The sequence below is a fragment of the Ictalurus punctatus genome, chromosome 10 (assembly GCF_001660625.3).
Source record: "Ictalurus punctatus breed USDA103 chromosome 10, Coco_2.0, whole genome shotgun sequence".
Taxonomy (NCBI): domain Eukaryota; kingdom Metazoa; phylum Chordata; class Actinopteri; order Siluriformes; family Ictaluridae; genus Ictalurus; species Ictalurus punctatus.
The window spans coordinates 24,401,958-24,420,019 of NC_030425.2; the positions used below are offsets into that span (position 1 = coordinate 24,401,958).

At 37.3% G+C, this 18,062-nt stretch overlaps 1 protein-coding gene across 1 annotated transcript; it reads right to left on the bottom strand.

Annotated features, from left to right (window-relative positions):
• Positions 1-33: 33 nt before the first annotated feature.
• Positions 34-15,779, bottom strand: LOC108271315 (adhesion G-protein coupled receptor G2). The gene is made up of 13 exons (XM_017478820.3): positions 15,645-15,779; positions 15,161-15,253; positions 13,242-13,342; positions 13,018-13,153; positions 12,192-12,308; positions 11,949-12,071; positions 11,081-11,120; positions 9,637-9,743; positions 9,388-9,512; positions 5,297-5,565; positions 3,166-3,271; positions 2,713-2,993; positions 34-784 (listed from the first exon to the last, which is right to left on the bottom strand). The coding sequence occupies exons 1-13, from the start codon at positions 15,648-15,650 to the stop codon at positions 705-707; spliced, it is 1,584 nt and encodes a 527-aa protein (XP_017334309.1). The 5' UTR covers positions 15,651-15,779; the 3' UTR covers positions 34-704.
• Positions 15,780-18,062: the final 2,283 nt, after the last annotated feature.

The following is an 18,062-nucleotide window of genomic DNA, read 5'->3' on the forward strand; positions in this document are numbered from 1 at the left end:
ATTTTATTTATCGAGAAGAATAAGGACCGCAGATAAAAAAACAGGTTTTATTTTGAGGAACACAAAAAGGCAGAAACATGGGAGGAAGTAAAGGAAACAACATGGCAAAAGAAACCCTTACAATATGAATTAAACACGGTATCAGATTATACAGCGCTCTTATATTGTATTAATCAACAAATAAAATAATTAATATACAACGTGTTTACAAACAGACGTTTCCGCTAGTTTGAGGATTAGCGTACATATATGTAAACCAAAAAGATCAGATCTGTGTAGTCAAAAGTAGAGGTGATGGAGATTTAATAATTATTCAGTTTAAAATGTACTGGGCCATTATACATATACCCACACACACACACACACACACACACACACACACACACACACACACACACACACACACACACTATATTTTCTCTAAAGCAATGGACATCATTTAGTTTTGCTATGTCGATAATAAGGAACTCTGTGGCTCACAATGGAAAAAAGTGAACTGCGACTGGTTATGAAACTCGTGATGGGTTACAGAGTAAGGTGATGAAGTAGGTTTTAAATCATGTGATCACTTGTGTAGCTTGTTGCGGTGCTTGTCGTTATATCTATCAGTATATGATGTATAACAACAACAACAATAAATGACATGTAATATCTGATCAGTGGGTAAACCTGCATTCATAGGTATTCATTGTAGAACCGCAGGGTTAAGACAGAGTTGAGGTTTGTGCCTCCGGACGCCTGTTCTTCTTCATTGTACCGTAGAACCACAGGAAGAGAAACAACCCTGGATATCAACAAGATAAAATTTATGTTCTGCAGCCTCACTGAAATCACTTCCCCCCCTTTATGGTTTCCTAAAAATGCCTGTCTCAGCAGAGCGCGTGCTCTAAAATTCAGCTTGTTTTTACTGGAAATTTGTGTTGTTGCTCAGTCGGATCAGTTGTCATTTCAACTCTGACCACACCCACCATGATGATGTCAGGTCAGTGAAAACAGTGTATGACTAATACTATAGGAAGCAGTCAGTATATTTATTGATTGGCTCTTGATGCTCAGATAGAAATATAGTGCGAAGTATAAAACTGCTGAAGGAAAGATTTGGGAAAGTCTCTGGTACAAAAACGCTACAGTAAGCTACTTGGAGAAATAATTCTGCCTTTGTAGACTGTGGGTGGGGGCAGGGTCATCCTGGAATCCCATCCCATCAGGTTTCACAGGTTTACTATCAAATAAGTAGGGATGTCACGAGAACCGATACTTTGGTACCAAGTCGGTACCAACATTCTTAAAATGTGACGGTACTTGTTTTTCTGCAGTAGCATTAGTACTGTATGTAACTGAAGTACCGAGGTTGCGATTCTTCCAGACCTGATGGGGGCAGCAAATACGCGCAAGTGTTTTAGTCAGTCCACAAGTGGTGAAGAAGATGAAGAACGCTTACAAGCACACGGGAAAAACTACAAAAGATTAGCTTAACAAGTTTAGCTCCGCCCTGCCTCGTTGAGAGGAAAAGGGTGTGCAACCGGTGCTATCGTTCATTTCAAACAAACAAACAAATCGAGGAAACACCTGGAATTTGGCGAAGCACCTGAAAGACGGTTCTATATCATATTTATTCGAGGCACCTGCATTGTAGCCGTGAAACCAGCTAACGTTATGCTCCATGTAATGTTAGCGATAGCCTGTTATTTTTTTTACGACGCTAACACATTGCGATGTTATAAACTACCTCCGAATCGGCCACCATGCATCGCCATTCTGCCCGTGTCCTGTCAGCTAAATGTAGCCTAATGTCACTAATAATTATTCAAACGTTCATGCTTTTAATAAATCTTTCTGTCCTGCCACCATATCAGTGAATTTAAACTAATGCTTGCATTCAGAGTATAAGCTGTGTGTATGTGTGTGCGCATGTGTGCGCACGCGCGCGTCTGTGTACAAGCGTGTGTGCGCGTACCTTTAGGAGTGCACCTCCACTCATTGTCAGACAGTGTTTGATAACTAAAACACGCCCTCCCCTCTCTCTCTTTCTTTGCCAGTATCAGCCAGAGGAGGATGTCCTCCAGGAGAGTTTTTTAAATTTTATTTTATTAATTTTATACCACATCGTGGTATCGATTTTGGTATCGAGGATCATGTACTTTTGGTAGTATCGGTTCGGACTACTAGATTTTTGGCATCGTGACATCCCTACTAATAAGAACAAAAAATTCTATACTCTAGAGCTTTAAGAGTACCTCTTCACCTGATGTCCTACTTTTACTGAACCGAGAGCAAGGAACAAGGAAAAAGGAAATAAATCAACATGTGTGATGCAAACATCCCGTTTTATACAAAATTCAGGTTGTGTTAATTCAAAGCTACCTGGAGGTGAGAGTTTAATCATTGTGTAGATATGCAGATATTTTTATTACAGTCATCACAGTGAGAAACTAATTCTAAACTAAAACGAAACTTTTTTCAGAAATACTGTCATTTGAAAATGCTACTCTTCAAACACGCTAGTAAGCATGTATCTATAAAACAATACATCATACGTATATATATCATTTATGCACATTTAGTGGTTTGTGCTGTGCATCAGCAAACATTATGCAGTTAGGACATCGTCTACATTACATTTGTAGGCATAGTTCTGCACTAATATTAGAAATTGAATATGTAATGTTTATAAAGCATTCTTTAGTTCTACCAGTAGTAAAATATCAGTACCTTGCAGGCTGTTGCAGATACAGAAGAGGTATAAAATGGGGTAGTTTGTGTATCCTGAGGTGAAGAATGCCAAACCCCATGTCATTCCCAGCAGGACAGTCAGGCCCAGGACAGTGCAAATGTCCTTATAAGATGGACGCTTACTGTCTTGGACGTCCAAGCAACGCCTCTTAAAGATCTGCTGCGTTGCTGCCAGCAGAACGCATGTGTTGAACAGGTACATTAGGCAGAAGTAGGTGATGTTCATGCCATACAGAAAGTGAGGTTCAGTAATCCAGCAGCTGTGGTACAAATTGTACATGTTATTTAAGATCAGACAGCAAAGGCACATAATACAGCCCTATAGGGTTGTTGACTGGCCATTCACTCGAAAGTGTTTTGGGGATTTAAAAAAAAGTTTTAGCTTAAAAATCTTTTGATACATACTGCAAAATGTTTTGTTTGTTTACTTACAATTGCATTGTTTCATTTGTGCCTGATAATTTTGTTTCTGTGGTGCCATAAAAAGGTTTACTACTATACACACACAGACTTCCACCAACAAGGACAGCGGGCATGCCTGGAAAAAGACCAAACAAAACAATCCAGAATCTCGTGTGTTATACACTCACTGACCACTTTAATAGAAACACCTGTACACCTGAACTTTCATGTAATTATAAAATCATGTAAACATGTGGCAGCAGTGCAATGCATAAAAACATGCAGATACAGGTCTCATGCATTAAGCTTCACTTAATGTTCACATCAAACATCAGAATGGGGAAAAGATGTGATCTCAGTGACGCTGACTGTGACCTGGTTCTTGGACTGGTCTGAGTATTGCAGAATCTGCTGAGCTCCTGGGATTTTCATGTACAACAGTCTCTAAAGTTTGCATGAAATGGCATGAAAAACTAAAAACATCCAGTGAGCAGCAGTTCTCCAGGTAGAAATGTTTTGCTGATGAGTTAGTCCAGAGGAGAAGGTGCAGTTGAGGAGAATGAGCTGTTTGAGCTGATGGGAAGAGTACGATAAAACAAATAACAATCTTTACTACTGTGGTGAGCAGAAAAGCATCGAGAATACACAAGACATAGGACACTGAAGCAGATAGGCCACAAGAGCAGTAGACCACATCCGAGTCCTCTCCATTCTGCCTAAAGCCAGCTTTACACTGTATAAAATTCAGCCTGATTTTGGTATCACAGCACAATTGGACATTGTAAAACATAGTCCTTGGTTAGGAGTTAAAGATTGGTGGTATTGGAATGCGTATGACGTGCTCATCGGCAGCCGATTTAGTGTCACTACGCCCAAAGACACCCAACAACAAAGTTCTGGCAGTGTCAGAAAATATTGATTAAAATCTCATAGTCTGACCACTGCTATGAGACTCATCTAAAACTCCTCCAATAGGAGGACGGAATAGGATGACGTGAAACTCACGGGACGTCTACAGTAGTGGCAATGGTTTGCTCAATTAGAGAGAATGTCTCATCAGTTATATCACGACTGGACAAAAAGGGATACGACATGGAAAGAAATAGCAGCTCAATTACAGCTTCCAGATGTGCAACTAACTAATTAGCATGCAAACGCTCTGTGCATTGAGTTTATGTACTATTATGACAATGGGGAAACTATTTCAGTCGATTGATTTGCAGTCAAAGAGCTACACGCCAGTGCTACATCGCTGCACACCAGAGCATGTGAGAGCGGGGACCACATTTCTTAAGATTCCGCTCAGTGCTACTCGCTCGATCCAGAATGCACTTTGTAATATGCTGGTTTTGCGAAATAAGCATTAAAAATTAATAAAAGGTATACAGCCTTTAACCCACAAATATAATAATTATTATCTTTATTACCAGAGCCGTTTCTAGGCATAGTGAACTAGGCAGTCACCCAATGCCCCCGTTCAACTCACCAACCCACAAGAAAGAGAGTACCAGAGGTAACCTGGCCTGAGCATTGGGGCTGTAGCCCTGAAATTTTTTTCTTTAGCCCCAAATAATTCTCCACTTGGAGCAGTGTATCACTGTGTAACTGAACGTCAGGAATCTCGCCAAAATGGTCAGAAATGGCCCTGACTACTACTGTAGTTGAGGCATTTATTCAAGCAATGTATTTCAAACTGTAAGAAGTATACTACAGAAAAATGTTCATGTTCGAGCAGGATTTGAGCAAACTTTGTTTTACCAGTGAGCGGTACATGAGTGGACTATTTGCTTGGACCATGAGTGATTGAGCTCATGCACGCAGAGCGGAACATTAAGTGGAGTGCCACACCGGTCCGCATCACTCCTCTGTTGCACACCCAGTATGACAGAACATACTAATTTTCTTATTCGTAGGATCGACTTTGCCTAATTTGACATGAAGAACACATCACACAGGAATCTGAGGCGACAATGGTCACAGATGCACCAAATTGGAGAGACTGGCATTGTGCTGAATGGATGGCATTGTGCTGCTGCCACATGAAAATGTTTTTTTTTTTTTGGAGTGTAATTGTTCTGTATTGCATTTTACTTAAATAATCATTACTTATTGGGCTTATATTATAGTGTGTTTTGCAGTGTAGACCACATGGATTCCTCACCCCATCCAAACAGCGACAGCTTGACCATGTAGTGCTTGAAGTTAGTGTTGAACACTTTGATTAGAAGCAAGTACAAGTGTATGGCTTCAATGGCCATCCAAGAGAAACAGGACAGGAGGCTGTACTGTATTATTACAGCTATTAAGACACATGCACTTTTTTGAGACCACGTGGCTCCCCATTCAGTGAACAAGAAGCTGGTGTTCAGGAGGAAAAGGGCTACACTCAAAGACACATGGATACCCATGGAACTGTCTTTGTTTGAGCTCCTGTAAAAACAGAGTATATACATTTGTCATATTTGTGTATGCTGCTGAATCTTACATACAGCTAGGTCACTAATTAAAGAAAAAAACAAGTGGCTCTGTTGTACTGTGGGGGCATTTATTTGTTTTCCTTACATGGTTTGGATCCACTTTAGATGGAAGAAGCACTGCAAATCAACAGATCTTATGACTGCTCACTATTACTTTATGATGAAACATTTCTACCCTGATTCCCATCATTCCAGGATGACCCTGTCCCTGTCCACAGGATACGAGGGCTCCCTGAATGGTTTAATGAGGTTAAAATTGATTGAACCTATCCAGTATGTTAAGGTGCACTGAAGATGTTCTAGTGGTTTGTGGTTCTTTTTTTTCCTTTAATTTATATATAATGAATATACAGTGGTGCTTGAAAGTTTGTGAACCCTTTAGAATTTTCTATATATCTGCATAAATATGATCTAAAACATCATTATATAACAAAGAGAACCCAACTAAACAAATGAGACAAAAATATTATACTTGGTCATTTATTTATTGAGGTAACTTTTCTAATATTTCACATATGTGTGAGTGGTAAAAGTATGTGAACCTCTAGGATTAGCAGTTTAATTTGAAGGTGACATTAGAGTCAGGTGTTTTCAATCAATGGGATGACAATCAGGTGTGAATGAGCACCCTGTTTTATTTAAAGAACAGGGATCTATCAAAGTCCGATCTTCACAATGCATATTTGTGGAAGTCTATCATGGCACGAGCAAAGGAGATTTCTGAGGACTTCAGAAAAAGAGATGTTGATGCTCATCAGACTGGAAAAGGCTACAAAGCCATTTCTGAAGCGTTTGGACTCCACCAATCCACATTCAGACAGATTGTGTACAAATTGAGAAATTTCAAGACCATTGTTACCCTTCCCAGGAGTGTGGACCAACTAAGAATACTCCAAGAACAAGACAGGTAATAGTCCACTAGGTCACAAAAGATTCAAGGTAACTTCTAACCAACTAAAGTGGTGTGCATTGCAAGGTTGCAAGAAGAAACCACAGTTCTCCAAATACAACATTGAATGTGAAAGTGGGTCATGCAGCAAGACAATGACTCTAACCACACAAGTCCTTCTACCAAAAAATGGTTAAAGAAGAATAAAGTACATGTATTGGAATGGCCAAGTCAAAGTCCTGACCTTAATTCAATAGAAATGTTGTGGAAGGACCTGAAGCAAGCAGTTCATGTGAAGAAACCCACCAACATCCCAGAGTTGAAACTGTTCTGTACTGTACTGCTAAAATTCATCCAAGCTGATGTGCAGGACTGATCAACAGTTACTGGAAATGTTTAGTTGCAATTATTGGTGCACAAGAGGGTCACACCAGATACTGAAAGCAAAGGTTCACATATTTTTGCCACTCACAGATGCAGTATATGTGATATTGGATCAGTTTCCTCAATAAATAAATGACCAATTATGATATTTTTGTCTCATTTGTTCAATTGGGTTCTCTTTATCTACTTTTAGACTTGTGTTAAAATCTGATGATGTTTTAGGTCGTACAGCGCCCTCCACTAATATTGGCACCCTTGGTAAATATAAGCAAAGAAGGCTTTGAAAAATTACTTTTTAACCTTTTGATCTTTTGTTTAAAAAAAATCTCCCTTTGCTCTGAGTCTTCTATAATGCCTGATGGGGTTGGAGAATACATGGCAAGGGATCTGAGACCATTCTTCCATACAGAATCTCTCCAGATCCACATAGAAAACCTGTGTACCGGTGAACTGAAGAGGACAGTCCACCAGCATGACTGTCCTCTTCAGTTCACCGGTACACAGGTACCGGAACACAGGTTTTCTATGTGGTTCAAGTCAGGGGACTGGGATGGTAATGTCAGGACCATCATTACAATCATTGTCAAACCACGACCCATTTGAAGCTTTCTGGCAGAGGCAGTCAGGTTTTCATTTAATGTCTGTTGATATTTGATAGAGTCTGTGATGTCATGTATCCTAACAAAATGTCCAGGTCCTCTGACAGAAAAACAGCCCCAGAACATTAAAGAGCTTCCACCATATTTAACCGTGGGCATGAGGTACATTTCCATGTGGCTACCTCTCTGTGTGCACCAAAACCACCTCTGGTGTTTATTACCAAAAAGCTCTATTTTGGTTTCATCTGACCATAGAACCCGATCCCATTTGAAGTTCCAGTAGCCTCTGGCAAACTGAAGATGCTTGAGTTTGTTTTTGGATGAGAGTAGAGGTTTTTTTTCTTGAAACCCTTCCAAATAACTTGTGGTGATGTAGGTGACTTCAGATTGTAGTTTTGGAGACTTTTTGACCCCAAGACGCAACTAACTTCTGCAATTCTCCAGCTTTGATCCTTGGAGATTTTTTAGCCACTCAAACTATCCTCTTCACAGTGTATTGAGACAATACAGACACACGTCCAATTCCAGGTTGATTCATAACATTTCCAGTTGACTGGAACTTCCTTATAATTGCCCTGATGGTGGAAATTGGCATTTTCAATGCTTGTGCTATTTTCTTATAGACACTTCCCATTTTGTGAAGCTCAATAGCCTTTCGCTGCACATCACAGCTATTTTACTTGGTCTTACCCATTGTTATGAATGACTAAGGGAATTTCGCCTGTGTTACCTCATATTTATACCCCTGTGAAATAGGGTCGAACAGCTTCCTGTTCCTAGTCACACAGGAACAGTAAAAAATGTAAAATATCAATGGGAATATACTAATTGTTGCACACATATATTTAACAATTTTTTGGGGGGATAAACCTGGAGTTGTTTGCAATTGTTTGATATCCATGAGAGCAGAGTATTTTTGTGAATCTTTTGGAATAAAAGATCAAAAGGTTAAACAATAAAGATATTTTTTCTCAGCCTTCTTTGCTCATACTTACCAAGGGTGCCAATATTAGTGGAGGGCACTGTATTTATGCAGATATATGGAAAATTCTAAACGGTTCACACTTTCAAGCACCACTATGTATGAATTTCAACTGATATGTAATTAATGTTTAAATATAATCAATAGTTCTATTCTGAGCTTGTGTTACTGTTTGTGTTTACTCTTGGCTCTTTGGTTTCACTTCCCAGAAAAATGCTGGTGAGTGGATTAGTGACTCTAAATGTATGTGATTCTCTTGAATCCCCTCCAGAATGGATTCCCACCCCATGCCCACAATCCTGATTAAGAAAGAGCATACTGAAGATGAATGAATGAATTTTGTATATAAATATGATATTTTCCTCTTTACAAAATGTATCTAAATGAATATTTGACATCGGTCATTTGGCTGATGCTTTTATCCATTACAAGTTATAACTCAGATTTTGTGAGTTAAGGGTCTTGCTTAAGGATTTTAGTGGCTTTGGGAACTCGCCCCCTTTCCGATCAGTAGGCAAAATCTTTGAGCACTGACCACAACTTCCACATGAATAATGCCCTATGTGTGGAAATACACAGTATGGTAACCAGTAGTGCTTTCTGGGCCCTGTGAAAATTTATGAGGAGCCCAATTCCCACATTTGTTTCTTAAGGACCCTCTAAACCCAGGAGTCTTCGGTAGTACAGATTAGCCCTTCTGTGACACTCACTGTGTAATCCAATATCACTGTTTTTCGGTCTACCATGCTATCTTAGTTACAATATCACATTTCAAAAAAGAACAGCATCAAATTACATGCAAACAATTGATTAGAGAATCTACTAGAATATTTATATATACATTTAAAAAAAAAAAAAAAAGAATTGCTCTTAGCCAGGTAAAATGTATTGTTGGTATATCATCACGTTTATAATACCCACTTTGTGCAAATGTAGAGGAGGATGGTGACTGCTGAGAAAAACAACGAAAAAGTACAACCTATATAACTAACATAGGACAGGATTTTCCACTGCACACGATCAATTTGCAAAACTTTCATGTCAACCTAATATGACACACACACACAGACATAGAGAGAATGCATATTTATTAGCAAAACTAGTATAACTATATTAAATACAGTATAACTAGTTTACTCACTTGATTTCTGATACTAATTCAGTTCTTACCAGAAGTACAGCGAAGGGGGTCATATGACTGTATGAACAGGTTACAGTGTTGCTGCTGTTAAAGTTACTCAGGTTGGTGAAAGACCCCATGTCATCCCACTTTTGCTCTATTTGGGACCAAATAAGAATCTGTGGTTAGTTTTAACATAATAGCCACCAAAAGGTATATGATCCTGTATGAGAAGTTGTTCAAATGAATGCTGTACACTTGAGCAGTTTTCATATGAGTAGAGTCAGTTGTGTTTCTGCGATGTTCCTGAGCTGCTGTGAGTCACCCTGACAAGCCTGTACTATTAATCCAGATCACTTTCTACTTCATGTCTAGACATTCTAAACTTCTGCAGTCCTTTTATATTTTTCTTCAAAAAAAAAAGTTTTTCTTATTTTTTAAATTCATTTTTAATTCAAACTTTTCATCACCAGTCCAAATGAATGAGTACCATAAAAAAGCATTTTTAACTTAATACTACTATAATTGTTTGAAGAGTGAAGGTTGTGGTTGGGCAATTGACCTCTTAAACTCTAGCTTATTGTTAAGCTAGTAATATTATTTAGTAACTACAATCAATTATGATTATATGAATAACATGATTTCAAAATGAAATTAATAAATAGAAATTATTAAACAAAAGTAAAGCCATTAAGAAGGTTACGGTAGCCTAGTCAAGAGTGTGAGAAATTTAGAGGAAATTTGCTTTTAGAGGAAATCACTTGATTTTTACTTGCATAACTAAATAAATGTATGTTATAATAATAATAATAATAATAACAACAACAACAACAACAATAATAATAACAATCATCATAATAATAACAATACTCATTTATTATTATTATTATTATTATTATTATTATTATTATTATTATTATTATTATTATTATTATTATTATAAGTCCCTTTAAAGATTGGAGAGTTCTTGGCAAAGTCAGTAGGGGGCGCTGGTAGGGGATTACTGATACACAAGCACATTTCAACACATACTTGATGTGACAGGTTGTGTTATAATAGAGAAAGTTATTGTCTGTATAACCTACCAGTCTAAATCTAGTCTAAAGCTCTCACAGTGTGCAAACCTTAACAGTATTTTCTGTAATGTATTTCACCCAGTATATTAGGTAGCCTTTACTTTAGCCTTTACTTTTACAGGTCTTTACTTGTCAGGTGTACAGTATTAAAGTGATGCATGCATCATTAACAAATATCATTCAAATTATAGAGCTTATAAAGCACTTTTTATTTCATCATAACCAACCAATCAATCATCACTACAATTCACAATTTTTCATTTTGTAAAAAAGTTACAACTTAAGATTAAGTTTAGAGGTAATGTAACTATTTGTTACTATTTGTTAAGTGTATTAAGAGATCGGGTTTTCATTACTGTTGGTTCTCATCAGCAATAACAAACTAAAACTTTGTAGCACTTGACAAAATCCTACATACCTGCTATATTATAGAACTGGCATGACAGGGTATGAGTTCCCTATGAGAACAAACACAAGGGCAGAATGAACAAATAGAACATAGAAACCTTTTCAGAGCTTTTCATGTGATTATTTGAATAACATTGTTTCATGTGAAAAACATGTAAAGGTGCATTTCCATCTGTTATGCCCTATAATTGCACATGTGAGTTCAAATAACGACATGTGGTGTCACATGAACAATGGGGATCAGGGGTGACAATAAAGGAATGACGTAAGAAAGTCACATCTGAAAAATTAAACCAACTGCACTACATGTGAAACAGCAACATGTGAAAGTAAAGGAAATGTGTGTAAAAAGCACATGCACTACATGTGAAAAAATAATGTAAATAAATCATATGTAAAAATCATGCAAAAAAATAAAAACGCTAAAGTTAATGCACTACATGTAAAATAAATAAATAAACAAACAAATAAATAAATAAATATTTTTTTTTTTAGCAAACTAAATCAATCATATGTAAAAATCACATCTGAAAATAAATGAATTATGTATAAAGGATCTAACGAAGTAAATATAGAAAAGTAATGTGAAAATGACATGAATCGTGTATAAAATAAATAATAAATGATAATAAAAGCACATTCTCTACATGTGTAAAAAAAAAAATTACATTTGAACAATAAATGAATCATGTGTAAAAAATTTTTTTGATAAATGTTTGAAGCATAAAATATAAGGACTCTCAAACCATGTGTGTCAATTTCATATTTGAATCATGTGATTTCTCTGTAAGGGGAAAAAATGCCATAACCCAGGACAGGATCCTAAGGATGACAATACTATGATCTGAAAGGTATATACAGTACAGATGATCACTTACGTGTATTATTTCACTACTGTTCACTGTAAACATGATAACCAGTAGATTGGACAAGTTTTTAAGCTCCAGTCCAAGAGTTTCAACACAAATGACTTTGGACTTCAGCACAGTGTTTGAGTTGTTCTGTGAGAATGTAGAGAAAATGGATATAGCTTTATAGTTTTTGGGAAGAAAAATAATTCAAACATCCAACAGGAATGCACATTATTTAAAAGAGATTATGAAGGTTTACTGAAGACTTACTGTAAACTGTTGGGCAGAGCGATATGTCGCTACACCAACTTTGCGCTGATCCATTGAGAAATTCAGAAATGGTTCACTGGGGACGAATACCTCTATGGGAGGATCATAATCAGACACCTATCAGACAGTAAAGAGATATTATTCAGATAAGATGCCATTCGCTTAATACTTTGAAATGAAAGATCTTCATTATCTTGCTTGCGTTAATTGTCAGATGTTTTTATTACTAATATTCCTAACCTGTTAATCATTATATCACAGCATGATTGGTTCTCGAATTTGATCGTTTTCTATAACAGCAGCTTTGACAGTAGAAACAATTGTAAATCGTATGTTTATATTAATTTGCACTTTCTAAAAAGTTATAGTTTCAATACTAACAGCTCATTCACAGGTTCTTGACACTCCACACAACCGTATCTTACTAATAAATGGATTCAATGAAAATAATGTGGTGTTATTTAACAAATAAAAAGTCTCTAATTAGTGATACAGTGAAGTTTTTTGTAAGCAGACTTCTGGACAGAAGACTTTGAGGTTTCCAATTTCTCTCATAGCGGCTATTAGTTTTCTTGGACATTCCACAACATTAAATGTAAATAGAAATGAATAAACATTATTGCAATTTTTCAAGTGCTCCCAAATTGCTGGATTAAAGCACTTTGAGGAATAAAACAGTTTGACTTGGATTTATTGGAAAATAATCAGCTTTGGAGTAATAAGAGTAACTGTGCTGCATGTTGGGTCACATCACACACCACTATTGATTATTTTTTTATTACAACACATTCACATGTGTTTAATTTCTTATTTAGCTGAGTGTTACCTTTGGAGCAGAGATCTTTACATGCCCCTGATCCATGGTGCTCATCTTATTCATCTTAACGACAGTCATATTAAAGTTCCCGTAATCACAGGTTATGGTTGACCCGTGAAACTCCTTAAACTTCGCATTGATGTTCCTGTGTTGCACAATGACATATCTTTCAGTTTAAATTTCTGGACACATACAGATCTGAGTAGTATATTTGAATTGAATTGTTTTCTTACCAGATTAATTCAGATGGATTTTTTTGGGTAATTGTTGAACACACAATTTTCTGCACATCCGTTTCAGCCAAACCATTTATGTGTGTTGACTCGAATTTAGCCTATTACCCAAAAACATTTAAAATTCAACTTAGAAGCCAATACTCACATCTACCTCTGAGACCAGTTGGAGATAGAAAAAATACACCAGCCGTGAGTGAGAAGAAGCAAGGGTCCAGCTTTATTGTTCCATTCCACCACACGAGATCCACACCAATGAGAATTCTCAGAAGTGATCCCAATATCCTGAGCTTAAGCTCCAGTATTTATACTGTATTTACACACTAGATAACCCATAGGTTTCCAGAAAAGGCCTATTTCACTTACCCATAGAATTGAAACCAGGGGTTTTAATTTACACATAAAATCAGAACCCAGGCATTTCCAACAACCCAGGAAACAAAAACCCAGAGTTTCTAGTTACCCAGGTTGTCAAAAACCAGGACTCTCATTTACCTAGGTTGTCAAAAACCAGGATTTTCATTTACCTAGGTAGTCAGAAACCAGGATTCCCAATTCCCTAGGTAAAAAAAATGACGTAAGCAAGACGACTAAACAACCGGGAGTGACCTTGGTCTTATCGTTATCTTGAGGGGGGGGGCAGCCACCCTTATAACTGGCTTTCTTCATGGTTCTCTAAAAATTAAGGCTTTCCTTGCGAGACGAGAATCTTCACCATCTGAATCATGAGTAAGTTATATTTTCCTTTTTTTCCTGTATTTCTCGTTTATAATTTATTTTCATATTTGCACTATGTTTCTTAGTTTATATATATGTATACTACTTGAAAAGCGGTTTACTGTACTTCCAACTTCTTAATATCATTACAGTTTTACTGTCCTGCATATCCTACAATTCTGTTTTTTTATAGAGTTTCTCTATTACTATAAGATTCTATTAAAGTTATTCATGTGTGTGTATGAGGAAGAGAGTGTGTGTGTATGTATGTTGTGTCTACCTGCCCGCCCTTGACGGTACGAGTGTGTGTGTTTTTAGCACTCCTCAGCTCGTACACTTCTTTTTGACTTTTTTACTATTACTGCTCTTAAATTGCTCGTAATTCCAATCCACCTAATCCCGCTTCTATGTGTCTAGGTGCCGGTGCCCGTCGTCAGTCCCCTCTCTCTCTGTTACTGGACCTGGATCAGGGTTTGGACCTGGATCTGGACACTCATTACCAGCTTGTGCATCTCACTGCTGATATCATGATGCTACTTAACTATCTTCGCAGCACCCCCCCTAAGAATGGAGATCCGGGGTTCCCCCCTCTTCTTCGGTACAGAATCTGCCCCACGAACGTACGTGTTGACGCCTCTACACAGTCAGACCCAGAACCCCCCTCCAGCTTCCAATCCGAGGATGATGATGTTGTCTTCTCCGATCCGGGCCCCGACCATCCGTCCCTCTTCTCACCCACCAGTCTGCCCGACTCTCAGTGGTCCGCTCACTTCACCCACCCTGATTTCCCCATGTCCCCAGGACGCACCCCATTTTCCTCTCCCTCTTACTCTCCTCCAGACTACGCACCCACCCGTCCTGTGAATTACCAATAAAATTACATTTTTACTCATACTCAATCTCCCTCGTGTTTATTTCATGTCATTTTTATCCACAACATGTGCTTCGGAGAGATGCACTCTGGTATTTTAATTCTCTCTGCAATTACCAAGAAGAAATAAGCCACAGTCCAGTGGATAACATACATGGGATGGATGGATGGAAAAATAAAAAATGTAATTTCGTTTTGTGCAGTATGCATTTCACACCACCATTACAGAAAAAGATAATGAAATGGTTAAGTCTTAGTTGTGCATCTGATGTAAGAAATGCCATATCTTTATTAAAGTCTATTTATAATAAAATTAAATAATTGTACCCACCTTTTCACCCGATGTTTTGTAGTCATCGCTAGAAATGGCACCAAAGATCAACAGAAGCATAAAGTATAGGAGTTTCATATCAGCAGCTCTCGGCTATGAATAAATTGATAGATGGATAACTTTAGTAGAGAGAAAATAACAGTGTACAAGACAAGACATGAATTAAATGAAAGAAATGACAAGATTGTAGGTTAGCTTAATAAAAATAAACACAAATAAACCTAAACAATGACAAGACTAGTTAAAAATGATACAAAACAGATTACAAGATACAAGGAATAATCAAAAATGACAAATTCATCTCTGTGAATACTGTGATGAGATGGAAGAACAATCTATTTCAGGAATTATTCACATGTCTTATATTATTATTATTAATACTGAATCTTGCCATTCTCCATAAATAAAACAATCAGCCTCATACTACTTACTTCATGAACACCTCACACTCACATAAATCAAACCTATAAAGTGTAAAACTTACCCACATCTTATCCAAATAAACAAAACGGAGGTCAAATCTCAGATATCATATAGTATCTGGTGAAATTAGGGTCACTTAATAAAAAAAAGCCCCAAACACACAAAAGAAACCCAGCACAAAAGACTGAACTGGAAAAATTTCTGTTGTTTGTTTTATACCTGTTATAGAACTTCTTATTTATTTGCATACACAAATACCAGAGCAGCAGTAGTGGGCATGCACATTGCTCCACATATCCAGAATACAAAGCCTTATTTTATTACACTGTGTGGTTTATTTAAATTGGTTATGGCTTTCAATGAAACTCTTTCGTAGTATTACAGGATGTTCCGTATATTAAATGTGTACACACATACAGTATGTGTACATGTGTACACACATACAGTAGGGAAATACATATTGGACACGTCAACATTTTTTTTTTCAGTAAATATATTTCCTATGAATTCCAATGAGGCTATTCACATGAAATTTTCACCAAACATCAGTATTAACTCAAGAAATCTGGAAATATAAAGAATTCACAACATTAAAGTCCATAAATGAAGTTATGTGTAGTAAAGTGGAATGACACAGGAAAAAAGTATTGAACACGCTAAGAAAAAGCAGTTCTCCAAGGCAAGGTAAGGCAAGGAGCCAGCTGAAATCCGTAAGTAATTATACCCCCTATCTGTGCAAATTATTATCAGCTGGGTTAGTAAATTGATGATCTATAAAAAGGCTTTTCGTTACCAAGGTGTCACACAAGAAACATCTCATGATGGGTAAAAGCAAAGAGCTCTCCCAAGACCTGCGCACCCTTAATGCTGCAAAACATATTTTTGTTTATTTTTTATGTTTATCATTTCATCTCCGGTCCAAATGAATGAATACAAATCCAAAGCAATGTTAACTTACTACTGTAATTATGGAGGAGCGAAGGCCGATGTTAGGCAATTGACCTAGTCAAGAGTATGAGGAATTTACGTACGTCCGGACCAATCGAAGCAGTCAAGCTCATACACTCTTTAAACACCATTTGAATTTTTATCTTTTTAATTGCCAATTAATTGGAAATACTTCCTCTATTTTGGTGGTTATAGTTAATTTTTTAAAAAAATTAATTATTTGAACATTCTTTGAATGACTTTAATCTTACTTATATAACTAAGTGAATTTAAATTTATACATTTACTTTATTATTTTATTCAATTTAATTTTCCTAATAAAATGCTGAGGGAACTCCTTGGTGTGAAGCTAGCACTGGAAAAAAAAAAGCTGACACTCTCTCCCTTCTATACAGCCCCTTGAAGAGAAACATCTGAAGAATGCATTCTTCCACAGTCCCATATTGTAGGGGCTATAACCTGGCACATCAATCAAGTGATAAAAAAACACATCAGAGGTGAGAACCCTGGAGGTGAGAAGTATGTGCCCTTTCATCTCAGTGACAAGCTGATAATGTGGGCTCACAGCTCCCTGGCTATAGGACTTCCCAGCACTCACAGAACTACTCCAGAGCAAATATTGTGGGGCATCCACATGCTCCAATACATCCACAGCTTCATCTCATCCTGTTCCATCTACGCCCAAGCCAAAGTACCTCGCAGGAAAACTACTCCCTCTGCCTATGCCACAAACACCATGGTCACACATTGCTATAGACTTTGACACAGATTTCCCCTCACTGCAAAACAACACAGACATCACGGTGATTATTGACCATTTTTCAAAAGCCCTTTGTCTACTTCCTCTCGTCGGCCTGCTGTCTGCCTTCGAAAAGGCCAGGCTTATCTTCAACCATGCATTCAGGTACTTTGGCATCCCAGTGGACATAATGATGTACCTGGTAGCTCACGTTACATCTCATTTATAGGGACGGTTCATGGCCTGACCTTAGCTTGTTTTTTTACCTTGTTTTTGCTTCACATATTGGTTTTGTCTGCAAGCTTTCACAATAAATCCTTTGTGTACCTGCAACTGTGTCCATATCTGCTGCCTGACAATGACAACTTGTGTTTTTTAATTATAACTGATAAATAGTTATTGTATATTTTGCAGTTGCAATTGTGCCGTTATTGGAAAATAAAATAAACTTCAGGGTAGTAATAGTAGCGTTGTGTCACGTGGGGCCACAACACACCACCATGTCTTTATTATTATTTTCCTATAACTGCGCGCTCCATTGTTTTTATTCCTTTATTTATTTTAGAATCAGTTATAGCTGAGTGTAACCTTTTGGAGAAGAGGTCTTTACATGCCTGTGCTACATGGTGTTCATCATATCCATTTTAACTACAGTCATTTTAAAGTTCTCTTGATCATAGATTTTGGCTGCCCCATCAAATGTTAAGTTGATGAGCTAAAGGATGTACTATTTCTCTGCCCTGTGTTGCACATCGACATATCATTCAGTCTAAATTTATGGACACGTACAGA

Excerpts from the sequence above, each read along its gene's own strand:
- LOC108271315 (XM_017478820.3), bottom strand. Across the intron at positions 9,513-9,636 it reads CCCCCTTCGCTGTACTTCTG|GTTGACATGAAAGTTTTGCA; the intron begins GTAAGAACTGAA and ends GTGTCATATTAG. Across the intron at positions 3,272-5,296 it reads GCTGTCGCTGTTTGGATGGG|GCATGCCCGCTGTCCTTGTT; the intron begins GTGAGGAATCCA and ends GTCTTTTTCCAG.